Source organism: Gallinula chloropus (genome assembly GCF_964237585.1).
Source record: "Gallinula chloropus genome assembly, chromosome: 18".
In the NCBI taxonomy this organism is placed as follows: Eukaryota; Metazoa; Chordata; class Aves; order Gruiformes; family Rallidae; genus Gallinula; species Gallinula chloropus.
The window spans coordinates 5,401,934-5,428,570 of record NC_140103.1 but is presented as its reverse complement, the minus strand read 5'-3'; the positions used below and the strand labels follow the sequence as shown (position 1 = coordinate 5,428,570).

At 55.2% G+C, this 26,637-nt stretch overlaps 1 protein-coding gene across 1 annotated transcript; it reads left to right on the top strand.

Moving 5' to 3' along the window:
• Positions 1 to 2,923: 2,923 nt before the first annotated feature.
• On the top strand, positions 2,924 to 25,407 carry SARDH (sarcosine dehydrogenase; the record flags this gene model as incomplete). Its single annotated transcript, XM_084272599.1, has 20 exons — positions 2,924 to 3,239; positions 3,847 to 4,025; positions 4,550 to 4,729; positions 5,269 to 5,392; positions 5,596 to 5,696; positions 6,916 to 7,020; positions 7,469 to 7,598; positions 9,806 to 9,892; positions 10,006 to 10,096; positions 11,833 to 11,974; positions 13,606 to 13,689; positions 14,239 to 14,352; positions 14,878 to 15,016; positions 15,540 to 15,653; positions 17,153 to 17,300; positions 17,613 to 17,706; positions 21,737 to 21,899; positions 22,215 to 22,383; positions 22,820 to 22,955; positions 24,824 to 25,407. 20 exons carry the CDS (start codon positions 2,924 to 2,926, stop codon positions 24,947 to 24,949), a joined length of 2,742 nt encoding a protein of 913 aa, XP_084128725.1. The 3' UTR covers positions 24,950 to 25,407.
• Between the last annotated feature and the right edge of the window lie 1,230 nt (positions 25,408 to 26,637).

The following is a 26,637-nucleotide window of genomic DNA, read 5'->3' as shown; positions in this document are numbered from 1 at the left end:
CCCAGCAATAGCAGCTGCTGACATAATCTCCCACAGTCACTGGGCTCACCAGGGCGCTGTCCCTGCTCCGAGCAAACACAGCTTGAGGGGGGGAGTTGCATTTGCTGGCTGTCCTCTGCAAACAGCAGCTCCCGCTCTGTGCCGACGGCTGGGCCTTGAGCACGCCCCGCGGCACTGGTGGCCTGTGGCTGAGCAGCCTGTGGCCACCTCCCTCGGCCACCTCGGCTGGTCTGCACCCCAGAGTAGGTCTGTCAACTGGGCACAAGTGCTGTCACACCGCCCAGTGTGGTGGACAACAAAACTGGAGTCCAAACCACCGTGCAACTGGGATGGGGAAACTGAGGCAGGGGGGTTGCCAAAGATCAGAGCTCAGAAAAGCTCTGCTGGCAGGACAGTGCGGGATGGAGCCTGGTTTTGGTATTGGGGCCTTGCACCCTTTGTGCTTTCTCAAGGCTGAATTCAGGCTGGGGTGCAGAGGAGAGCGAAGCCAGCTCTGCATGGGCTCCAGCAATGGCACACGCTCACAGCCTGGTACACACCATGACCGGCTGCAGTTTTGCCTCACGCCTGGCTACTTCACTCCTGCGCTCAGCTATAACGTTTCCCATGACCTAGAAAACTCCAGCTGGCGCCTGCAAACCACTATGCTCCTTTATTTCATCATTAATCTAAGAATCAAAGGGAAAAGATTGAACTGGCTCAGGCTCCCTCTGGGTTGGACTGGCTATGGATAAGAACAAGTGCCCTCATCCCTGCCTGGGAGCTGCAGTAGGGCTTGGAGGGACTGAAGTCACTGCTGCTTTCTCTGCTCTCCATCCTGAGCTGGGTGAATGGCTCAGGGTGCTGAATCCATACTTAGGCTTGTATTGTTTTAGGTCTGGTCTAACCCAAAGGTCGTATTTGTAATTAGTACATGCTGATGAAATGGTTCTGGCCTGTCAAACAGAAACACCCCACTGCAAACAGGAGTTTAGACTTGTTGGCAGTTATTTTGAGCAATTAGCCCAGGGAGAAGTCTGGAGGCATCGGGGTGCTCTCTGTTAAACCTTAGAAACTGATTTTATCTTTGGGTGAAGGAGAGAAGCTCTGCCTGAGACAGGGGCTACTGCTGGATCACACAAACCCCTCTGCTCCTATTCAAACCCTTCCCAAACTGGGGGAATTGGGGTGCATGATGGGGACCGTGGTATGTTCAGTGGGCCAGAATAGAGGCATGGGTGGTGGGGAGCAGAGGGAAGGGGTGGGGGCACTTCACAGGGACACGGTGCTGTTGAATGCCTAAAGCCCCCCCAGAACACCATTCCTGAGTGGCTTGGGGTTCCACAGGGCCATCAGTCAGTGATGCTGCCTGGGGGAGCACTGCAGGGACCACGATAGTGCTCAGACCCTGACTGTCCCCGGTTGAACCCCGACTCCACCCTGACCCCTGCTCCTCTGAGATACCTGAATCCAGCCCTCTAGAGCCACTTTCAAAGAGAGCCTACATCACCTGCGTACCCTGCCCAAACAGGCCCTAATTTCAGGGGCGAGCCCTGGGCTAGAGACACAACAAACCTTCAGGTTTGGAGATCTAAATCGACCATTTCTTTCCCTATTCCCCACTTCCAAATTAAATTCTTTTGGCGTTCCCCCGCCTTTGCTTTGAGCTCTCAGGTCTGGCTTGTTAGGAAACATGTAAAATTATTCTAATTCTGCTCTTAAAAAATGTAATTGCTGGGAACTCCGGCGGGAGGGTCAGATGGTGCCTTTCCTCACCGTGTTTGCTTTCTGGCATCCAGCTGCCAGCTCCAGCCAGCACGAGCAAGCCTGGGAGGCCCCATCCCAGCTGCGCTGTTTGTTCTCTGCCAGACACTGAGCCGGGGAGAAAAGCTGCGTTTTCCTCCCTGTTTGGAATTTCTCTGCTCCACTTCACTTTCCTTCCTCATTGAGAAGCAGCAGCGCCACAAGAAGGGGTAAGAGATCGGCCTCAGCAGCCTTGGCTGGCTTAGTTCTTCTCTGGTGCTGGTTAATGTGTCTTTTATTGCAGCCGGGGCCAAAGGGGCGGAAGAGGAGGAGGAGGAGGAGGAGAGCATCGGAGGAAGGCAAGGGGCCCCAACAGCCAGCGTGGTAGGGGAAGTCTGCCCCGCGTGAGCCTGGCTGGTGAGTGGAGCCTGGCAAGTTGCAGTGGTGGGAGCGTGGTGGGAGCCGTCCCAGAAACTCCAGTGAGCACCGCAGGATTTGGCAACCAGGAATTTGCAGCTTTGCTGGGCTGGGGGGGCGGGGGGGTGGGGACAATGGGAGTTTGGGTGGCAGCGAGCAGAGCAGAGGGGCTCGGTGCAGTGAGCTCCCAGGCAGGTCCCAGCCACAGCTAGTGGCTCTTTGTGGGAGGGGGCTGGTGCCAGCCTGCAAGACCCCACTGCACCCGTGGTTGTGCACCCAAAACCACGCTCCCCAGGGATAACCCCAAACTGTGTTCCCAGCCAGGAGCTTTGCACGAGGCGCTGCGGTGTCTGTCGGCAGGATGTGTCCCTGTCCCCCACCAGCAGCCACAGCACCTCCCTCTTTGGATACGGGGCAAACCACGTGCCTGCCCTGTGGCCACGCTGCCCCTGAACCCGAGGCAGAAAGAATATGAAATGCTTTCTGCAAGTGGGAGCGTGCACGGGCATTGCCGTGCCCTGTGCACTGCCGAGCCCCCTTTTTAAGCAGGACCCCTCCAAAGGGTCCTCGGGAGCCACACACATGTGCAACTGGGATCCCGTATCCCTGCTGCCAGGGAATCCCAGCACTCAGCCCTGGGGCTTCCTCCTGCCACTGCGATGCATGGCACCCAGAGATGCTACCCCAGAGATGCTCCTGCCACCATGATGGTGGTGAGCAGATGGGCTGGTTGGGGATCAACTCCCAGCAGAGATATGGGTTTTTTTTGGATTTGCAGGTGGAAATGTCCTACGTGAGCTGTGCCTTGCGAGCAGCCGCCCCCCGCTGCCTGCCAGCCCCCTGGAGAAGCCCCCGGCCCTTCAGCAGTGCAACGGGCCCCACGGCAAAGAAGAGCGTCCCGTACCAGAAGACACTGAAGGAGGAAGGCTCCGGATCTGGGGAGCCCAGTCACCCTTTGCCACCCTCGGCTGAGGTGGTGGTGGTCGGAGGGGGCAGCCTGGGCTGCCAGACCACCTACCACCTGGTCAAGCAGGGTGTCACCAGTGTCGTGCTACTGGAGAGGGACCGCCTGACCTCGGGCACCACCTGGCACACGGCCGGTGAGATGGGGGGCACAGTGGGGGTGCTCCATGGGGTGCGGGTGGTGCACGTGGGGATGCTCATGGTTTGGGATGGGCTGGTGTGCATGGAGCAGACCCATTGCATAGGCTGGCTTCGGGTGTGTTGGAGAGTTCTGGCTTTAAATGTGGAGAATTTCAGGGTTTCGGGAGGGGGTGGAGGGGGGAGTTGCATAGCTTTTTGTTAAGAAAACAGCCTCCAAAATTTGTTTATCTAAAAAAAATAATTTATGTGGCCACAGAAGAAAAAAAAACCCAGTTTATTTCCAGCTTTTTCTTTTCTTTAGCGGGGAGTCAGAAGCAGTTAGTTCAATCTTGTTTGTAGGGATTTGTATCTTTTGGGATAGTCTGCCCCAGAAACCCTCTTTTCCCATCCGTTTAATGCCCAAAGCCTATGGAAATGGGTGATGTGTAGCTCTCCCACATCACCACGCGATGGAGCAAGAGCCCCAGGAGGACCACACTGCTCCCCACGGGTGGGATGGCGGGCTCCCCGCTGCATCCTGCAAGGGGGAGTTTGGGGAGGAGGGGTGGGGGGTGTGTTGAGGGGAAAACCCCTGTCTCACCCGTGGGGTCTGTGTCCCCCCAGGCCTGCTGTGGCAGCTGCGTCCCAGCGATGTGGAAGTGGAGCTGCTGGCGCACACGCGGGATGTGGTCAGCCGGGAGCTGCCGGCCGAGACGGGGCTGCACACGGGCTGGGTGGAGAACGGGGGGCTCTTCATCGCCTCCAACAAGCAGCGCCTCGATGAGTACAAGAGGCTCATGTCGGTAGGGAGAAACCCCTCGGTGTCCCCATCCCTGCCATGGGTTGGCTGCGGGAGGTAGGGGTTGTCTCCAGCCCACTGGCGAGGTCCCAGCGTGGTGGAACATGGGGGTCTCCTAAGGGCCTGTCCTTCCCTGCCTTCCCACCCAGGGAACCATGTGTGGCTGGGGTTAGGCTTCCAGGGCAGCCTCCTCGTTTCCATAAGGCTGCTGAAATGAGGCAAAATGCTGGAGAAGTCGTCAAAATAAAACCCAACCACAGATTCTTGCCCTTTCAGATAACGATAGCATCGTTTTCTCCAGCAGCACAGACAGCTTGTGTGGGAATATAGCACCATACTCTCTGAAATCTGTGCAGACCACCCCATCCCACCCCGGATTTAGGGCTTGCTTTGGGGCAGCAGTTGCCTCATTGGGAGATAAACAGGTCTGGGGCAGGGGAGGGGGTTTCTCCTCCTCTCCCAGCAGCAAGGGATGAGCAGAGGTTTTTGTTGTCTGCTTGAGCTCCTGGTTTCCTTGTCTGGCTGCAGCTGGGGAAGGTGTACGGTGTGGAGTCCCACGTGCTGACCCCATCGCAGACCAAGGACCTGTACCCACTGATGAACGTTGATGACCTGTATGGCACCCTGTACGTACCCAAGGATGGCACCATGGATCCAGCTGGTACCTGCTCAACTCTTGCCAGAGCAGCAACTGCCAGGGGCGCTAAGGTAGTTCCTAATTAGTAGTTACTGATTAATGCCTTTTTGACCCTGGGAGGAGATACCATCCTCTGCCTTCCCCAGCTCCTCTCTTCCCAGAGCTGCTCCTGCAGCAGCAGGCCTTCACCCAAGAAAGAAGTTCTCCTGTTTGGCTTTGATGGCACTTTGAGGCACAGCAGCAAAGCTGGTGACAGCTGTGAGATCCAGGGAAAATATAGGATGGAAAAAAGACCTTTAGGAGCAAGACGAGGCCGTGCCCGAGGCAGACTTGCTCCTTGAGGCAGGGGCTACGAGCCTGTTCCTGGTGCATTGCTTCCCTCGTGCATGTAAATATTAAACATCCTCTGTAGCTGTGGATGCACAGAGCAGTGGTTGAATCCTGAGGTTAAGGAGAGGCACGTTGTTGGGAAAGGGAGCTGTTGGGAAAGGGAGATAGCCAGTGCCAGACTGCTGTCTAGGTTCACCTTTCCCAGATGTGGGGGCTAGATGTCAGCGAGTTGGGGTGTCCCGTTGCCTTTGTAACCCCGTTGCCTTTTCTCTGCCACCAGATCATTGAGAACTGCCCGGTCACTGGTATCCAGGTCAGAGCTGATGATTTTGGGGTTAAGAGGGTGTATGCAGTAGAGACAGCCCACGGGACCATCCAGACTCCCTGTGTGGTGAACTGCGCAGGTACGGAGCACAAAGCATGGCAAGGAAGGTGAGGGACTGGGGCTGCGGCCACAGGGCAGGGGGTGGCTTTGCATCCCACGATCTGGAGGGTCTGCATCAGTCCCTGTCCCCCCCAATCCAGCAGTCACCCCCAGATCACCACAGCTCTCCGGTGGGCTGTGGAGGACAGGGAGATGCTCAGTGTGGGGCTGCTCTCTCTGCAGGTGTGTGGGCACGAGCCCTGGGCCGGCTGGCTGGTGTGCACGTGCCGCTGGTGGCGATGCATCATGCCTACGTGGTGACCGAGCGCATCGAGGGCATTCAGGTCAGTGCTGTGGCTGCTGGTGGGATCCTCAGCTCCGGAGGGCAGTGCAGGTTCCCACCCCCTGTGCCTGGCAGTGTGTGATGGGACAGACCCCCCTGGCCTTGCAGGAGACCCCCCACTTCCCCTTCCTGCCTTCAGCATGAGCCTGTGCTGCCAGGCCAGGCTCTGTGGGCATCCAGGCAAGTGCACACCCAGCAGCTTCTCCTCCTCATGGGACTGTCAGGCTGCCTTTAATATTTAATAATGATATGAATAGCAGGGTCATTTTCTTCTTTTTTTTAACTCAGTTTATTATAACTTACACATAATTCAGTTTCTCTCTGGTATGTTTGGTGTTCGTGAAGATGCCAAACGCTTTTTGAAGGAGCTCCTGTCTGACTTTTCAGTCTGAGGTGCCTCATTTTAAAAAGTGATTACATTTATATCCCAGTAACTCCTCTGTGCCATGCAAGGACTGGGAGAAAGAGACTCTTCCAAGAGGCTGCAGCCCCCAGCGCCTCCTGTTAATCCACTTAATTCCCTGTGTCAACACGAACAGCAGCAGCCCCTACACCTGTACTTCCCTGCTATGGAAATGTTTCTCTCTCCATTATTCAGGAGAACAAACCCCTCATTCTTCTTGCCCTGCTGCCTGCCTGTTGTACCGTGTCATCCTCCTGCAGGGGTGGGTGGCAGAGGAGTGGTGCTTTTCCAAGCTGGGATCAACCGTGGCGGCTGCTTCCGCTCCCCGCCCCCCCCGAGCATCCCCAGTGCTGCCTGTGCTGCTGAGGAGCAGCCGGAGAGCTGAGGTGCTGCTGCCCTGGCACCTCTGCAGATGCACCCCCAGCACGTCTCCTCTGCGCAGCACTGGGGTTAATCAGCTGCTAATTAGGCAGGATTAATGCAAGGCTTGGCTTCCAGCTTGGGTGCCAGGGCTCGAGCATGGTGAGCGCTGCCTGCAGCATCACTACCAGTCTAAACCACTTTGCCTGTGGTTTGGCTGGGTTTGCTGTAGCTGACTGGGGTGCTTTCCTCTTGGGGCACTGTGGGCACCCAAATTTTGGAGCTGGGGGAACATCCATAGAGCCACCACTGCTCCCATCCTCGGCGGGTTGCCCCAGCACCCCCAGCTCATCCCTCTTGGCCTCTCCAGGTTGCAGCCAGGATGGTGTTGGGGTGTCCCGTGGCTCTCAGCTCCCTCTCACCCCTTTGCTCCCCCCCCCCCCCCACCATTTTTCAGAACATGCCAAACGTTCGTGACCATGATGCCTCAGTGTATCTCCGTCTCCAAGGCGATGCCCTTTCCGTGGGTGGATATGAGTCAAACCCCATCTTCTGGGAGAAGGTGAGAGATGCTGGGAGGTTTTCCAGGGGAATCAGGCGGGTTTCCAGGGAACCTGCCTCAGAGGAATGGGCGCAGGGTGAGCACCTCAGTCCCTGGCTCCTGTGGGTACCAACCTCTGTGCAGCTGGTGGGGAAAGCACAGCACAGCATCTGCCCTTTGAGTTTGTCTGTGGTGTAGATAGAAGGTGTGGAGGCAGTGGGAATGAGATGACAAGGCTGGGCTGGGGGATTTAGAGAGCACTGTGCCATCTCTGCCTTGTTGCATCATTCCTTCATTCCCGTGAAGGTTTCAACTCGGGCTTTGGCATGTCTGGGCTGTTCATGAAAACCCAGAATCTGCAGATCAGCCCTGATTTTCTGTGGTCTCCAAGGCTGCCAGAGCTGAGAAGTTTTTAAAACCTCAGCTGGACTCTTTATTGTGTGCCCCAATACCTCTTCCTCACCTGTAGGTCTCTGAAAAATTTGCTTTTGGCCTCTTTGATCTGGACTGGGATGTTTTCATGCAACACATTGAAGGTGCCATCAACAGAGTACCGGTGCTGGAGAAAACGGGCATTAAATCCACTGTCTGCGGACCAGGTAACGTGGCTGCTGCATTCCTCCAGGGATCTTGCTGGAGGCTGGGGGAAACTTCATAAAACCTGGGGAGGAGAAAAATCCTCGGACCCCGGAGAAAGCTCCGATGTCTGTCTGGCTGCAGTGGTCTCATCTTCCGGGGGGTGGCGTCCCAGGCTCAGCCTAGGTGGAGAAACGCCCGAGGAGCTTGTTGCCTTGGTCCAAACTGATGGGATGCTGGTGGGATTTACAGCGCATGTTGTGGCCAGTGGAGTGAGGAATTAAGGGACAGGTGGGGTTTTTTTCAAGCCATGATTTTACCAAGCTTTAAATTATTTTCATTATTTTCTACTGGGCTAATGACATTAGATTTACCCAGATTTACACCCCAACCTGGCTGGTGTGGAGTTAAAGGCATTGTGGCAGTGGCAGCTGGAGGTGATGCCAGCCATCGAACCCCAGCCCTGCACACCAGGTTTGACCTCAAAATCCACTGTGTGCTAAAACAAAACAAAAAAAGTTTTAAAAACATCCCTTTTTGCTGAAGCACTTAAAGGGAAACCCTCAAGGCCCTCAGGGAGGGAGCAGCACAGGGGGAAAGTAGGGCACATCTCCAGCCCCGCAGCAGATCACACATGACATGCACAAGGTGGAGGCTTTGACCCTGGGTACCCTGGGTTTGATCCAGCAGCGATGTGGGCAGAGCTGTTGGCCTCTGGCAGGGAGCTGACTTCTTACAGGTAGATGTCTCGTATCAGGTCAGTGCTCCTCCTTCTCTACTGCTCGATTCAAACCAGCAGCCAGTTTAAATCCAACAGTAGAGCTGCTCTTTGCTTGCGACAGCTGAGTCACGCTCGGCCGAAGCAAATAGCCAACACTTGTCCTTTCTGCTGCACAGTAAATACTTCACCCCTAGAACAGCTCCTGAGCTGTGCTTCAGGCACAGGGCACCAAACCAGACTGAGTCAGGGTGGTTGAAGCTGTTTCTGATCTGGCCCCGTGGCCGAGTGGGACAAGGTGCTGGATGAGCACCCAGCATCCGTCCCAGTGCCGAGTGGGCAGGGCTGGCGTGCACAGCTGGTGAAGGAGGGGGATGTTTTGGGTGTTTCTGTGTTAACTCAGTGGATTTGTAGCCTGGTGTTATGGGTATGGGGATGCTGGCACAGGAGAAGCTGCTTTGGTGAAGGTGGAAATATTCTTCTGGCTCTGCTCCTGCTTTCTGAGCATGGAGGTCACGGGAAACAAACCAGGTGGTGATGGGCAGGGGAAGGAGCAGGCTGAACTCTGACATCCCTCTCTTCTTTAACAAGGATGGATGGATGAACTGCCGTGAAACAGGGAGGAGGGTTGCACACACCCCCTTCCAGGGTGTTCTGCTCTGCCGTCCCCATCAGGGATTTGCACAGGGAGCCTGTGGGGAGCAGCAGCTCGCAGCATGAGGTGTCGTTAGCACAGGAACCTTGAGCGACAGCAGCAGCAGGCCTGCAGCTCAATGAAGTAGCTCAAATTAATGAAATTCCCCAGCAGAAATCGATGAAGGTGAAGCATAATCATCACAGTGAAATATGGCTCAGATGTGGAGAGGCAACAAAGAGGTCGGTGCAGCCTCCTTGGTTGGGGGAGGAAGAAAGAGGCTGCTTCAGACCCCCCAGAACCTCCTGCACCTTCTCCTTGGGGATTCAACCTGCTTCAGAAGGTTTTCAGCCTAAACTAAATGTGAGGTGCTCCCCTCCTGGTCCTGGCATGCAGCAAGTGCTGCTGAGCTCCACAGGGGTGCGGAGGGCACTGTTACCCCCAGCCCAGGGTCTGGACGGTGCAGGGACAGACCACACAATGCTCAGGGCTGCAAAGGAGCTGCTGAGTCCCACCAGCACCTGCCTCTGCCCTGGGCAGTACAGTGTGTGTGTACTCATGCAAGCTTCTGAAACAAATATCTGTGTGTATATACACACAGATTTGATTTGCTTCAGCACCCTGCCTGCACAATGCTGAGCACTCCAGTACTGGGGCAGCCTTCCCTTTGGCTTCTGTTGCCTGGGCATTGCTGGAGAGGTGGAGGGTGCCCAAGCCAAGATGCTGGGAAGCGGTCAGTGTCAGTCCAGTTCTGGTTCCGTAGACCTCTCTGAGGGCAGGAGCAGGCATAGGCCGGCACAGGAAGCTGTAGGAACCCTGTGATATCCTCAAAAGGCTTGTCCTGGCCTCGCTGACACCTCCCCCTCTCTGTCTTGCAGAGTCATTCACAGCAGACCACAAGCCACTCATGGGGGAAGCCCCAGAGGTCCGAGGCTTCTTCCTTGGCTGTGGCTTCAACAGCGCCGGTAAGAGAGACATGAAGGGATCACACCTCAGGCATCCCAATGCAGTCCTACCCCAGCATCCACAGCTGCACTTGGCCCCTCAGCCTCATCTGGGTCCTCTCCTCTCCCCCCAGGGATGATGCTGGGAGGAGGCTGTGGGAGGGAGCTGGCTCATTGGATCATCCACGGGCGGCCAGAGAAGGACATGTACGGCTATGACATCAGGCAAGTCCCCCCAGATGCCCCAGGTCCCTGCGGGGTCCTTTGCTGATACCCCTCATGTGTGGGTGGTCCTCAGGGGCAGGTTTCAAGGCAGGACTGGATGCTGGGACTGGGTGCCACAGCCTGTGTCCCTCCGAGGAGCTGGAATCAATTATGCTCAATGGCTTTAATGAATTTACACGTGGGGGTTATCTCATTTGCCTCATTCTGCTTCTACGCGAAGAGCTTCCATCAGACACGAGGAGATGGTGGCGATGGGAAAGGACAGGGTAATTACATTAGGGTTTTCTTGTTGTTCAATTAGCGCCGTGCCTAATCCTCTAAGTTAATAATCGGGGGTGATGATTTCAACAGGAGAGACATTAGTTTCCCCCCTCCATCTGCAGCATGACACGGGCCAGGAGTTTCAACTGTGCAGATGTTGGCTTTCTTTCTGACTTGCTTGGCAATGTTTGGTTGGGTTTGGGCTTTCTTCTAAGGCTGATAGTGACAGCAGCCACCTTGTCAGGGACCAAGCATCTAAACCCATGCTTTAGCAAAGCTGGTGGGCACCCCACAGACTCGGGCTGGGAGGAGAGGGCGGTCAGTGGTGGTGCCTGCAGAGGAGATGCCTCCAGCATCCTTCCTCCACACACCTGCAGCAGGGCCAGCAACCGGCCAATGCCCATCAGACAGGTGTGTTAGCACAGCCACAGCCATCATGGGGCTGACCTGCACCGTGGGAGCCCAGCCCTGCTCAGACAGCAGCCAGGAGCTCTCCAGCCCTTACAACTGGATTGCTTGAGCATCCCCTGTATCCTGCCTGCCCTGCCACCCAGCTGGGGTCAGACCCATTGTGGTTTTGGGTTGGTTTGTTTTCCTTTTGGTGACAATTACGAAGCTCATCTTTACATAACTCCCTTTTCTGCACACTTAAATATTTATCCTCTCAAAACAGCCGCTTGTAAATATTTCATCTGGCAGCTGTTGCTCCTCTTGCCACTGTCAGTGAAGGGGCTGGGGCTGACGGGGCAGCTGCGGGTGCTGGTGATGTGCCATGTGTCACCTGCTGCCTGTGCAGGGCAGCTGCCCTCCCACTGAGCCCACAACAGCTTTTGGGGAGCACCACTTGCACTGCTGAGGGAAGCTGGAAGTATTGTTTTAAAAGACCCCTGTCTCCCCATCTCCGTGAGTTATAGGTCTCTGGGAATAATGACCCGAAGAGATGCTGAGCTGGCACATTCCTTCAAGGAGCTCTTCAGTCTGAAAGATGAAACTGTGTCAGACAAATTTAAAATGCTTCAGGTTTTAGTTATATTTCAGCCTACAGGGAATTGGATGAGAAATGTAAGGAATGTCCAGGAATCTTTCCCTCTTTGGGGCTGCGCTTAAACCTGGGCTGTGCATGAGGTGTGCTCAGAGGCCGGTCCCACGCTGAAGTGGGGCTGAATTAATCTCAATTCTCCTCTTTTTTTTTAGCTTTTCCCCTCCCAGCAGGGTTATGTTCTGCTCCCAGTTGCTCTGGGGTGGATGTACCTGAGGAGCATTGGTGGGCAGCACTGTGGCATGGCCAGCACCAAGCCCTGCTCGGTTCCTTAGCTCTCCTACCCATGAAACGGGTGCAGAAACAGCAATTTCACACCACAGCAGCTGCACCCACACCTGGGCCTGGCCAAGAGGGCCATGCTGGGGGAGGGGAGGAAGCATCCCATGAACCAGTGGGCTCATCCGGATGCTGCTGACCTCTCCCTGCCTTCCAGGAGGTTTCACCACTCCCTCACCGACAACACCCGCTGGATCCGGGAGCGGAGCCACGAGTCTTACGCCAAGAACTACTCCGTCGTCTTCCCCCATGACGAGCCGCTGGCCGGGCGCAACATGAGGAAGGACCCCCTGCACGAGGTGAGGATGCACACCCCGAGCCCAGGGACAGCAAACCCTCACAGCATCCTTGTGGCAAAAAAGAGGTGGGAAGGAACAGCCATCACTGTGTGGCTCTCCAAAGCTCCTGTCCATCCATCCATCCTGGGAAAGATCCCTGCTGAGTCCCAAAGCTTGGTGGGTGTGTGCTGGGAGAGTTTAATGCTAGAGGTGCCATGCATTCTCCTAAGATTTAACTAAGCATCTATGGCTTAAGAGCCCAGTGATGGTTGCTGGGCAAGGGAAGAGTGAAGAGGCTTCACTGTACCTGCTGCCAGTGGGGTTCAGGGGGCAGCTATGAGGGCTGTGGGGTGCCAGATGCCTGTGGTGATTTCTCTCACCACCCTCCCTCTCTCTCCTTCCCACTCACCCTGCTTCGATCACAGCTCAGCAGCAGCCTTTCCTCCCCAAAACTGTGTTTCACAATGCAGAGCAAGCCTGGGGCATGGGAAGGGATACAGGAAGTGCAGGGAGCAGCTGTGCCTCCGTGGAGGTGATTTTGCCAGCATCCCCTAAGTCCCTGCTGGCTTTGTTCCTTGGAGCCACCAGCCAGGGCTGCTCCTACTTGCCCCTGTCTCCCCCAGCCGCTTCCCTTGCACAAACCTCCATAGCTGAACACTTTCAAGATGCAGCACTTGAGGAATAAAACCCCAACAAAACCAAACCAACAGTTTCCAGCAGTTTGCTGCACCACCAGCACTGCACCAGCTGCAGCTCAGAGCCCCAGAAATCACTCAGGATGCACAGAGATAACCTGGGGTCAGTGCTTCATCCCACCCTATCACTGCCAGCCCCATTCCCAGCCCAGGCAAGGAACATCCACGTATCTCAAGCCCATTTCTTCTTGTCACTAATTCCTATCACACCATCCCTCTTCTGATGGAGAGCAGAGGCTCAAGCAGTAAAACAGACATCCCTCCCCACATCCCCCGGTGTTTGGTTGACAGCTCGGTTGTTTTCTGTCACCGAGGATGCAATTTATTTTTTAATAGCATGTCTAATAAGCGATGCCCATTTGACTGACAGCCTGGTATTTATACATGCAGCTCCAGAACATGTGCTGTGTTTTATAAATAGGCACTGAATCATTTCTGAAACGTTCAACAAAATCTATTCTTTTCCGAACAGAGGCACCAAACAAAAATATCTTAATGGATCCCTAATTAATTGCATGCAGAGAGATTTTCCTGAGAGCACAGAGAAGAAATGAGAAGGTTGCCATATAAATCTTAAATGTTATTATATAATTACTCTTGTAAACATCACGGGGAGGAGGGGGGGGGGTTAAATCTTGCTCTCTGGATTTAGCATCTCTCGGTCAGTAATTCCTGCACCGTAGTGCAAGCTTTGGGGGGGATGCACAGCTGGGCTGCCAGACTCCTGCCAGTGAGCTGCCGTGGAGGCAAAGACCTTTCCTGGGGGACAGAAATATCAGTCAATTTGCTGGCAGCTGGGGTTCTTAAAGGCAAACCACAGAGCTGATAGCTGATAGCCAAAGCCATGGAGTCGCAAGTCAGGTCCTGAGCACGTGCTCAGGGAGGGCAGCTTAAAAAGCAGCAGAAAGGTGGGTTTTTAAACAATTTATTCCCGATTTTCTGGCTTTGTTTGCATAGGAGCTGCTGCAGCAGGGCTGCGTTTTCCAGGAGCGGCACGGCTGGGAGAGGCCTGGCTGGTTCAGCCCCACGGGAGCAGCCCCAGTAAGCACAGCATGTGTGTTTGGGGGTTGGAACATGTTGGATGTGTCCAGCGACTGCAGGGTGTGTGATATTCCATGAGCCCATAAAAGCTGATGGGCTTTAATTCACTCTAAGAGCAGTAAAAGTGAGATCCATGTGCGTGTGCTGTGTGTGCCTGGCTGCCTGTCCCTGGGCAGCAGGCAGCATCTGCCTGCGCTGCTCCTAAATGGCACGCACTGGTCTCACTTCTGTATATTGAAGAGAGCAGCAGGTAGGGCTGTTGGGGTGAGAACCCATCACTGAGGGCAGGGATGCTGGGCTCAGACCCATCACCACGGGCAAGGGTGCTGGGTTAAGGACCCATCACTGTGGGAAGGGATGCTGGGCTGGGAACCCATCACCATGGGCAGGGATACTGGGCTGGGGATCCATCACCGCAGCCAGGTCCTGCACAGATTTGCTCCTCTCCTGGCATGGGGTGAATATGATTGGGATAAGTCCCTCAGCTTCAGTCTCACACTGTCTTCCTCGCTGCCCCCATCCTCCTGCTTCCTCCCCACCCTCCTCCAGGTCCTGGATTACGACTACTATGGCTCGTATGGCCAGGAGCATCACAGGGACTACACATACAACCGACTGCTGGGGGACGAGTACACCTTTGACTTCCCACCCCACCATGATATTGTGAGTGCAGAGGGACAGTCTGTACCCCCATCCAGCTTGGAACATCTGGAGCAGGGGGTTGGGGGGTGTCAAAAGCAGCGGAGCCCATGCTGTGCCACTGCTTTGTGTGGAGTCGGTGAGGCTCAGAGGAAGGGGAAGCACTGAGCTTTGCCCAAAACTGGGGTAAATGTTCCAAAAAGAAGAAGAGAAGTGTGTGGCTCATGCTTGGAAAGCTCAGCTGAGAGGCCACGGGTGTTTCACTGCTGCTTTCCCAAACAAAAGAGCTGAGGCCAGCTTCGGGGAAATACCTGATTTCATAAAATGTGACAATTAATATTGACATAAAGACCAGGCCTGAGTACACAGGAAGGCCCATCAGACTTGCTCCCTTTAATACCTGTTTTTTCTGGCCCATTTTCGTAGCCTTTAGAGGCACCAGGCAAACGTCCCACTGTGGTTTTCCATGACATGAATGGTTTTAATGTGTGACCCTTTGTGGTGTGAGAACACAGCTCAGCTTCAGCAGTGTGTTTGCCTTAACTGCAGATCAAGAACGAATGCTTAACGTGCAGAAAGGCCCTGGCCCTCTTCGACATGTCGTATTTTGGGAAATTCTACTTGGTTGGTCCTGAAGCCACCAAAGCAGCAAACTGGCTGTTCACTGCCGACGTCAGCAAAGCACCAGGTACCGCTGCTGCTGCCCTGGGAAACCACATCCTTCACCAAAATGACCCCGGGGTGGGGACCCAAACTGGCTTTTGCAGAGGGTATGGGAAGCACGTGAGAGCGGCTGCTTTCCCTATCCCTCACCCCAGGCTGGATTCTGCTCCCAAATATGCTCTTGAGTGGGGGTGAGGGAGGGTAGTCTGGTTCCAACTGTGTCTCACAGCTGGAGATGCGGTGAGTAAATCAAGCATAACCCTTGCCAGCCATGGGCTGCATGGGGAGAAGCTGCCCCTTTCTCTGGGGGGGGATGATGCATTCCAAGATGCAGCTTCAGCTCGTGGCACACATCTCAAGGGGAAAGAGCCCATATCCTGCCTTCCCCCCAGTGCTGGGACACTCAGGGTCCATTAGAGCATGCCCAGGCAGTGGCAGTTGATGTTAGGGATAAGGTCTGATTTTTCTGGTACCCCCTGTCTCTGCTGGGACCGTGACTCTGTGCCAGACCTGGCTGATGGGCAGGGATGCCTGTTTCCTTCCCCCAGGCTCGACTGTGTACACCTGCATGTTGAACAAGCGGGGAGGTGTGGAGAGTGACCTGACTGTCAGCCGGATCAACCCTGGGGACCCGGCCTCCCCCCTGGCCCCCACCTTTGAAGGTAAAAGCCCTGAGCATGGGGATGCTGGAGGCGGGTGGGGCCATGGGGCTGGGGTGGATCACTGGCTGGGTTTATCTCCCCACAGTTCAGCTCCCACCCTCTCCCACTGCATTTTTCAGATGCTTGAATGCATGCAAAGACCCTTCCAGTCCTGGGAAGCCATGGCACTCAGTTCACCCAGAGTCCTGCCAGCATCTTCTCCATCCCTGCCATGCTCGGGGGCTGCAGGCACAGGGGGTGATTGCATTTACCTAATGGCAGCCACATGGCTTTTTCCACCTCCACGCCTCGATCCCTGTAACTCGATTATTCCCCTTGTCCCCAGGGGCCTGCACCGCTCATCAACCTTATTGGGTTTGTCCAGCCCTGCCTGGCTGCTCTGACCTTTCCCCAAGTCCTTATCAGCTGCAGTAAAGAGGAATTGAATGGAAGCAGAGCAGCCAGCCCGGCGGGCACAAACAGCATTAGGCAGCAGCAGCAGAGGACACCGGGCTGCTCTCTGGCAGCATGGCCAAGCACTGTGCCCACTGGCACAAGAGCTGCCATGGAAGGGAGGTTTGCACTGGGATGCCCAGTGCCAGGGGAGCCTGGTGCCCACGCAGCATCAGCTGCTTGGAAGGGACCGGCCCTGCAGCGGGTGCAGCTCCCCAGCCCTGCAGTGATGGGTTTTTGCAGAGATCTTGCCTTTGCCCCAGTGTGGTTGGGTGCTGGTGAGCTCTTCCCTCTCCATGGGGAAATCCCACAGCCCTCTCATCTGGGGAGCTCGCCGGGGCAGTGGGGTGATGGGAAGTGGATAGCAGAGCTGCGGGGTTTGTCAGGAGATGGGTGAGTTTAGTCGCAGCAAAGTCTATTTTTCCAATTACAGTAGGTGGCTGCACTTATTATCACTATGACAGACTATCAGGGAGCAATTTTTGTTGTGGCAGCAAAGACAGAAGGAAGATTGATTATGTATCAGTCAGCTCCCAAACTCCATCCCCGGGGATTTTTCCACCTGGGATTGCCGATGAGATGAAATTCTGCCTGGACAATGCAGCCCCTGCAGTGGTTACAGCTCGGTCACTGCAGCCTTCCCTGCTCCCACCTTAGTCCCTCCACACTTTGGCATCTGTTCTGTACTGAGACAGAAGCTGCTTTTGCTTTTAGTCTCATGGGACAAAGAGGTTTTTTCTCTTTCCATGATGCTGGTGCACACACAAGCACCTCCAGGGCTTGGAGAACATTTATAACCTTTTCTTCTTCCAGGTTTTTAATGGTGGTTTTGTTCTCACTGTGCTGAACCAAGTAAAAGGCAGCATGGATGTTAACAGAGCTCCATAGCCATTCCTATTTAACCCTCCCCTTGCTTGGTGGTCCCTCAGGGCTGTGCAAGCTGGAGAAGCTCAGGGCTGCAGCTCAGCCTCTGCAGAAGAAAACCAGCCCTGAGATGAGCTGGGCATAACCCTCAGCCTAAGGCTCTGGAGCCTGAAAGGCTGAGGGGTGGGGGGGGTGTCTTCCAGGGGACGGCTACTACCTGGCTATCGGCGGGGCCGTGGCTCAGCACAACTGGTCGCACATCAGCGCTGTGCTGCAGGACATGAAGCTCCAGTGCAAACTCCTCGACTGCTCGGAGGAGCTGGGCATGATGAGCATCCAGGGCCCCCTGAGGTGAGCTCAGGGAGAGTGTCGCAGCCTCCTCTTTGCACCCTCAAGCTTGGGGTGGACAGATGGGTGGAGGGATACAGGGATGGAGGGAGGGATGCCAGGTCATGGAGTGAGCCTCACAGCACCAGGCAATGATTTGGCTGGAGCATTTGCTCCATTTGCTGTGGAACTGGAAAACTTTGAGGCTCTCACAGCAGGGTGTATCACCCATCTCAGCTCCCATTCACAGGGAGACATCTGCCTTGCCAACAGGATGAGAAAGCAAGTTTTAGCCCCAGCCTGAGCAGGCTGCCAAGCTGTGTCCTTTCCCCACAGCCGCGTTGTCCTCCAAGAAGTGCTTGACACCGACCTCAGCAACGAAGCTTTCCCCTTCTCCACCCACAAACTCACCACGGCTGCGGGATGCACGGTAGGATGGGGCTGGAGGGGGGATGTCTGTTCAGTGGGGCGACTGCCCACCAGCCTGCGCAGCCGAGCATCCTCTGCTAGGGAAGATGGGCAGCTGGGAGGTTGTGTTGGGGTTTGTTTTTTTGTTGTAAAAGGCCAAAAACTAGGGTGTTTTCCTGCTCATTCACTTACCAGGTGCCAACCTGCTCCCCCAGCCTGCCCAGTGGTATCATAGCCTGGACTGAGCTTGGGCAAGAGATGTGGTGATGTATGGCTTTGCAGCAATATCAGAGGAACCAGAGACGCCTTTCACAGATTAGGGGCGAACACTGGTGATAAAGAGATTTATTTGAGACTCTCCATTCCTTCCTTTTCCCCCTACTCATAAAAAAACCCCAGGGATGATTTAATGTGCCACATGTCAAGCACTGGCAGTAAGGGCGAGGCAGCCTGCGGAGTCGGAGTATTTGATCACAGGAGAAGCCTGACAACCTTAAGCTTTCTGTACAAGTGCAGATCATCCGGAATTTGCCCAGACTTCAGGACTCACGTCAGCAGTTATGCAAGAAAAGCACAGAAATGGTAATGCTCTGTGCTTAACGCCTCAGGCTTAAGCCCCTTGGTGTCAGAGAAGCCCTTTGGGGGTGATGGTGGAAACCAGCACCGCTGCCCGGCTTTGCAGAGCCATGGGTGGGAGGTGCTGGGTGTTCTGCAGATGGAGGTGAGGTTGTTTTGCCTGCATTACCTGCCTGCAGAGCATGTGCACACTGTCCTGAGTGTGACAGTCCTCAGCAAGCTGCAGGAGATGCAGCTTGCCTGGGCTGGCAGCCCGGTATCTCTGCTGGGACCTGCAGGGATGGGTTTAATGTGTGGCATCACTCAGAGGTGTGGAGGGAGGAAGGCTCAGCCTAAAGTGGTTTGTTGTCCTTTGCTGTGTGGCAATGGGGCAAATCAGTCTGTGAGGTTTGCTGCGAGGTTTCTGCTTAGTAGGACACCTCCACCTCTCCTGGTGCAAGGCAGTGAGAAAAGCACCTTAAGTCTCTCCCTGTCTTTGTCCAGAAGAGATCAACACAATCTGAAGTTATCCCTGGGCAAAGGGGGGTGGTGGGAGTTCTCTTGAGAGTTTTTCCACATGTGAAGTTGGTGTAACTTGCTCGAAGGTCCCTAAAGCCAAGGGTTGGTGGTCACTGAGTGCTTTGCCAAAAGAGATGTTCTGGGAAAGCCTCTGGCGGGCAAATCTCGGTACTGGGGAAAATATTTTGGAAGGTTTGCCCAAGAAGCCCTTCTTCAGTTTCTTATCCACATTTACCCCACATGAGATACTCCTTCCATTGCAAAAACACCTTTCTGGGAGAAAGGGGTACCTCATCCTTCCCCAGGGAAATCTGGGCAGGCAGCAGTCCCAGAGCATCCCTCTCCTGCCTGAAGGAGCCAGCGTTTGCTCCGGCTCTCAGGCTGGTGTCTGATGGGAGACGAAAGGCTGAAGGTGCAGTGGTCAATCTCATAAAAGGCAGGAGGAAAACAGGGAGTGGGAGGCAGGCTGGATATTAGGGAAATTGGGTTAAGCCGCACGCGGACACTTTTCATTGGGAATTAAAGTGGCTTTAATTCGAATGCAGCTGGCTGCTGAAGGGATTGCTGCTAAATCAAATTAAGGCTACTTGATTTGTGAGCAAGAGCCTAGCCAGGGTTTAGGGTGGTTTAACTAAGCCACAGATTTTGCCCAACTTGGGTTAATCCTCCAAAGCAGCAACACCACCATACCCTGTGCTGAATAGCCACGGTGTGTCCAGTGTGCTTTGCGGGGATGGGGAGGGTGGGCAGTGGCATGGGGGACCCCAAAAGCCAACCCATCATTGCAGGTTGTCCAATACGTTGCATTTTGGTGAATTATAACCCTCTGTACGTCCTCCCCTCTCAAGCCTGTGGCAAGTTGATAACATCTAGTAGTAATCTACTTATTCCCAGGGAAAGGTGTGTGAATGTTCCCATCTCCAAGAGCCTGATTAGATTATTTGCATTTCACTTCAAGTTTATAAAAAATAACTCAGTCCTGTGAGGAAGAAGGAGCTGGTAGAAATTTCCTGGCTTCTATTGGGTGTGCCAGGGCTCTGGGCTGGGCGGGGGGGGGGGCACTCCCTGCCTGCTGCTGGGGTCACCTCACTGTAGGATGAGCATGGAGGGGGGGCTCCATCCCCTGCCGAAATTAGAGTAGGAGGGTTTCTCAGGGCAGCAAGCAGAAACCTTCACTGATATTATCGTCTTCCAGGGGGGTTAAACTGAACCCAGCATCTTTAAAAAGTTATAGCTGAGATTTTCGTGCATTAACTCAGTAGTCGAACAAAATCAGCTGGAGTGAAAGGAGAGTTCCAGCAGAGTTAATGACTCTGGAAATTACCGATTGGTTTGTGAGTTTATATATAGCATCTCTCATTGTATTGAACAGCAGAGCAAGGTCCCCCTTTGAATTTCACTGCTGGATACGGGGTAAAGTTCAGGTTTTCATTTTCTAGCATACTTAAAGTGCTTTTGAATTGCTGCTGAAAGACCTGGGGATTGATGCTGTTTCCTAGCTCCAGTGGAAATCTAACAGAAAAACCTGTTCCTAGGGGAATTTAGCAGAAAGCTGGCTGGAGCAGCTGAGCCCAGCCCTTGACAACCCCCTCTGCCTCCATGGTGGGGTGCCCACCCTGCCTGGAGTACACACGTGTGGGTATAACCCCCAATCCCTGCCCGTGCAAAGCTCGTGACTGGCACCCCATTTTTCCTGGAGGTATCTGTTTTCCATCATGCTTTACCACTCTTGATGGGATGTTTGATCCCCTGGAGCAGTGGTGGTTTGAGGGGAAGTTTCTCCCAGGAGTAACTTGCTCCTCAAAGTAAAGTGCACTTTAGCTGCGGCTGGTACTGCTGAGTCTCAGGCAGGGTTAATGAGCTGGGAAGTTGTCTGTCAAGCCCCAGAGCATCTCCTGCTGCAATGAGGATGGTAGCTGGCTGTGGTGGCTTGATCTCTGGCTGTTCCCTAATTAGGTGACACCTTTGTGTGGAGTGAAAAATCTCCCTCCCAAAGTGAGGTATGGTTTTGTAGTTGATGCACATGTGAAGGGATGGAACAGAGGGGGTGTTGTGGGGGAGGAAGTGGAGAAATCTGAAGGGATGAAGCTGAGGGAAATGTGGCTCAGACTCAAAGGGTATCTCCAGGGAAGGTGCCCAAGCTGGGGTGGCTGCTATGGGCCTGGAAAGCTTTGGGAATGCAGACTATCTCTGTGGGGATGATGGGAGGATGCAGGCAAGCCTGCCTGGGCAAGAAGCAGGGGGGAAAAGGCAAGGCAGTCCCAGCACAGTCAGGAGGTTTGTGCCTGCAGCAGTGCAGACAGGCAGGGAGATGTCTGGGGACAAGACTTCCCCTGAGAAGCACTGAGTCCCAGCACTCATTCCTCTATGGGGCTTTGTGCATTCAGTTGTGAGTGAATTTGGCACCAGAGAGTAACGCTGTGGGGCACAACCTCCACTGGGGTAAACCTGAGCATCCCCCCGGGGTGAGCGGGGTGTGGGTTGGGATGCTGGGCTCAGTCCCTGTCCTGGACTGTAGGGCCTTTGGGTGCCTCAGCTGTGGGAGCACCATCCTGAGTGGGGAACATCCCCAGGGGACAGCAGCCATGAAGTGCCCCAAAGCAGGACAATCCTGCTAGGGACCAGCTTCCCCACCCAACAGGTTGATGTGGGGGGACATGAGACTGGGGGTGCCTGTGGGCTTTCTTCTGGTGCTGATGGATCAGCAGAGGGAGACAAAAGCCCAGCTGGAGCCGGAGCATCGAGCCTAACCCCAGCCTAGCTGGAGTGACAGCCCTGGGGTGGGTGGCTGGGGGATGCTGAGCCACCCCTCCTGATGATCACTGCCACGCTTAGGCTGTCCAGCCACGAGAAATTCAGTCTGAGCCTGACTTTGTGCAAACAAACACCTTTCCACTAAAGCAGAGCATTGGCACCACACCCCAGGGTGAGCCAGCTTTCCCCCCTCTCCCAGCTCCATCCCCTTGGATGTTTTGCAGGTCCGTGCCATGAGGTTGTCGTTCGTCGGTGAGATGGGCTGGGAGCTGCACGTGCCCAAGGCCGACTGCGTGAAGGTTTACCGGGCAGTGATGCAGGCGGGTGCCCGGCACGGCATTGCCAACGCCGGCTACAGAGCCATCGACAGCCTCAGCATCGAGAAAGGTTTCTCCCTTCCCTTACAGCAGCTCCCCTTGCTTTGCCCCCATCCAGGGAATTAGGGCAAATGAGTTTATCCCAGGTTTCAGGCTGAGTTAGTGTGACCAGGGGTCTGGAAGGTACTGGCAGAGATGTGCAGCCCTTGCTGAGACTTCTCCAGTACAGGCTTCTTTGCAGGGTGCTTTGTCCAGGACCAAGTGAATAGAGGGCAAGAGAGGGGTCCAAGAGGCAGGGGTGATGTCTTGTTCCCTGGGTGCTGCTTGCCCTGGGCTTGCTGCCAAAGCAGGGAGAGGCTGGGTGACCCGTGCTTGCTCTCTGCAGGGTACAGGCACTGGCACGCAGACCTGCGCCCTGACGATACCCCGCTGGAAGCTGGCTTAGCCTTCACCTGCAAGCTCAAGTCCAGCATCCCCTTCCTGGGACGGGAGGCTGTGGAGGCTCAGAAAGCCAAGGGCATCTTCCGCCGCCTTGTCTGCTTCACCACTGAGGAGTGAGTACTGCTGTGGGGCTCTGCCCAACGCTGGACAGCACCCAGTGCCAGTGGCTGCCCCGGGATGAGCACCTCCAGCCATCCCCATCCACCCCTGCGTCCCAGCACGCACGTGGAGCTCAGCTTTGAGCCAGCTCATCTGTTTTCCATGCTCTAATTCCACCTCTAATTTAAATCCCACTGCAAATTCCCTGCTGGATGTTTAACGGGAGCTGGAAATGGTGTGACAAGGAGTGGGTTTATCTTGTTTCACCCAGAACAGCGGGAGGTTTTGCAGACTGGGCTGGAGGGGCTTTGCCAGCACCTGGGATCAGCGTGGGGAGATTAAAGAACCTGTGGGCAGAGCTGGGGTACCATGTCCCACCCCCAAGCCCCTCTCCCTCACGGGGTCCCAGTGTGGGGCTTTGCCTACAGCAGCTCTGCCTTCACCTCGCAGGAAGGTGCCGATGTTTGGCCTGGAGGCGGTTTGGCGGGATGGAGAGGTGGTTGGTCACATCCGCCGGGCTGACTTTGGATTTGCCATCGACAAAACCATCGCCTACGGCTACATCCGTGACCCCGCAGGGGGCCCGGTGAGTACAGACCTCCCCCCCAGCCAAGGGCTGTACCTCCTTCCCCACAGACAGACTTGCTGGGGAGGGGGAATAGGGCTTGTTTTGGTTTTGAAGCCATATGTGCAAACCTGTTGCAAACCTGGGGAGCGAGATGGGGCAGCCCCCCCTTGTGCTTCCCCCGCGGGAGGGTGAGGGATGCCAGGGCTTGGTGGCGAGGTGGCTCCCACTGGCTGTTGCTCTGTGTGGTCCCAGCGATGCTCCCTGTCTCAAGCACTGCCTTGGATGTTAATTGCAACTGAGTATTTAATTGCAACAGTGAATTAACTTACGTTATAGGGAGCGATGGCCAATAGGAGCACGCAGCAGGCTGTTAATTAACCCTGGGAGACTCCTGGGTAGTAAATCAGATGCCCTCATTAAGCAGCGTGCTGTAGGCAGAGGCCAGGGAACCCGAGCAGGGGCACAGAGGCTGTGGATGCTGTCCCCAGGGACCCTGCCTATTGCAAACCAGGAGCAGCACATACACTCATGCTTTCATCCTCCTGCTTGCTTCCATTTTTAATCCTGCATCAATGCAAGTCACCCAAGTCAAGTGGTTTTATGTTCCAGCTGCCCCTCAGCCTTCTACAAACCACCTTCTTCCCCCCACAGTGAATGATGTCCCCTAGACTCTCCTTTCCCCCTTCTCCCCTCTCTCTCTGCCCCCTGTTCCATCTCACTCTCCTGGCCACCCCCACCTGCCCCAGGCAGCATGACAGAGGCAGCAGGATGGAGGTGGTGGGGGGACGGTCCCCTCCTGCTTCCAGTGAGGCACCGATGTGGCAGAGCGGTGCTGAGCACATCCCCGCAGGGTGCATCCCTTGTGCCGCTCTCATGCACCCACGGCAGGGAAGGCTCTGCCACGGCAGCACCCAATGGAGCTGGCAGCAGGCAGCTGCCCGTGGGGCTTTGCAGGATGCACCAAGTCTGGGGTGGCCGCACCATGGGGTCCCCAGCCCTTGCCAGGGTCTTTGTGTGCCTGCTCCAGCTGGCTGCCGCCTGGGAGCAGCTCTCGTTAGGGCAGATGTTAATGTGCAGCCCTCATCTCCCTGCTCCATGGGATAACTCCCTCTTGGTTTGGGCAGTGGATGCAGGAGGAGAGGGAAGCTTTGCTTTGCAGGGAGAGCAGGTGTCATGGGGGACTGGCACGGGGGCCCTGCTCCACACCACCCCCATCAGGGGCTTGGAACTGGACCCAGACCTGTCCCCAACCCCAAGCTTTGGAAGAAGGGCACACAGAGCCCTGCTCTTCACAGCTCCCTCCCAGCGGGGTCCCCAGCTCAGGCCCTTCAGTTTCCTTGCCATGGATATGGCCCCTTGGTGACCAAGTGTGATGCTCCCCGGCTCTGGGAAGGGAGCTCCAGGAAGGGGATGTCCCTACAGCTCTGGGTCTGGGGACTCAGAGAAGCAGAAGAGGTACAGGGCTGAGGTGAGAGGAGAGGAATGAATTTCTGTTTGTTGCTGAATTGCTGACAATTTCCAGGTGCTAAAAATACAGTGGTGCTGAGACCCCCCAGCTCTTCCCTACCTGGTGTCTCAGCTGCTGGCACTGCCTGGAACTGACCACCCAACCTCCAAAACAATTAAATTCTTCATCCTTTTTATTTTATATATATATATATATTTTTTTTTTAGCTGAGTGCTTTTAAAAACCCATTTTCCCCTTCTCCATGCATCCTCCTGGGATGGCAAAGCCGGGTTGTCTGAGGAAAGCACATCCAAAGGCTGGTGTGGGAGCTTGCCCAGCGTTGGAGCTGGGATGCTGGCAGGGAGCCGGTGCCCCACCGGTGCCTCACATCTCTCAGCATCTAACGGGGGGTTGGTTTTGCCCTGGCTCTGCCTTGCAGGTCTCCTTGGATTTCGTGAAGAGCGGCAGCTACCAGCTGGAGCGGATGGGAGTGACCTACCCTGCCCAAGCACACACCAAGTCCCCGTTCGACCCGGATAACAAGCGAGTGAAGGGCTTTTACTGAGAGTGCAGCAGCGTGAGGCCGGCCAGCGGGTCCTGCGGACACTGGGATGGGGAGAGGGAAGGTGCCATTAGGAGCTGCCAGCTGAATTCCTGCCCCCCACCCCCCACCCTGAGTACCCCAGCTGGCTCCAGGGTCTGCTGGGAGAGCCGGGCAAATGTCTGCAGTGAACTCATCAAGCAAATTTGGGTGAAATTAGAGGGGGAAAGGAGGAAGAGATTTTAAAAAGTCCAACGATTTTGCCCCCATGTTTTCTAAACAGAGCGGTACCAGCACAGCAATAATTCTTTTCTGCGGGTTAATTGCCCTGAAAATGGTGTTTTGCTCCACTGCAAATGAGATGGTTTCAATTTTTGACTTTGCTGGAAACCCTTTTCCCCCAAAATGTAGTTTCACGCTGCCTGGAAATGAATTTTTAAAACTAGCTCTGCTGTTAATACAGCTGTAACCTCCAAACCTGCCGTCTGTCTGGTCCTGTGCTGTGTCTGTCCCTGTCCTGGTGGGTGTCACCTCGTCCTGGCTGTGCTCTGAGGACCGGCTGCTGGGGTGGGAGGCCATGGAGGGAAGGGACAGGGCACCCAGGGCCATCACACAGCCTCACAGGGGTAGTTCTGCTCTACCCAGGGACTTTCCATGCATCTTCTTCCCTTCTCTGCAAGCGCAGGTTCATCCCCCCCATCCCATCTCGCCCTGGTCACAGCCGGAGCTTCATGTTCCGCTTTGGCAAAGTACCTCCTTGTGGCTCCAAAGTCTGAAGGGAGTTTAAGCACCAATTTCTGTTGTCCTCAGTGGAAATGGGTGTCTAAGGCCCTTTAAAAATCAGCCCCAGGCTGTGAAATGTTCACTGCCTCCTTCAGTTTTGGTCACGGTGCTCAAGTGCTGCTTGACTGTGCCAAAGGCAGGAAGGGCTGATCCCCTCCAGACCTGAACCATGACCGTGTCCTTGGCCTTGTGAGAGTAAAGGCAAGCTCCAGGTTTTGACCAGGGCAATGGGAGCACATTGGTGCCCAGGGAGTGCACCAAGGAATGGAGGTTGATGACTGGGGTTTGACCCACAGCCAATACTTGTGTCTGTGTTCTCTCCAGGCTGCTCCTGGCATGGACAGGACCAGCCCAGTGCTGTGGTGTAAGCTCACCAACCAGGGCACTGACAGCAGGGCTGCCCTTGGCCCCTGGGGCAGCTCTGCAGTCCTGACTTCTGTGCTGGCATCTTCCTGAAGGTCAGCTCAGAGGTGTCTCCTTTTAGCTCCCCAAAGGGAGAGGAGTATGCAGGCAGGGGCTGAGCTAGGTGCTGCAAGCCCCACAGCCTCTGGTAGCACAGAGTTGGTCACAGAGGTGTCAGGGAAGGTTTTTCATCACATACATGCAGCCCATGACCTCCCCTCCATGGCTAAGGGGAGGGGGCGGATGCTCCCAGGCCATCCCCATTCCCATCCCTTGCCCTGATCTCCTTGCTGGGCTCCATCTTCCCTGGCACAGCCAGGGCCTGATCTCTGCTGAAGCTTCCACCTGCCTGAAGAGGTAATCACACCGCATGCTTTTCGCCCTACTTCCCTTGACTAGGTTTGCCTGGTTTATCCCCTGGGTTGAGCTGGTTTCAATTCCTGAGCCTCGTGCAACAAGCACCACGGGCAAGTGTTCGAACTCTTGGATGCTTTGGTTTCACTGGAAATGTTCAAAAATGAGGTTGG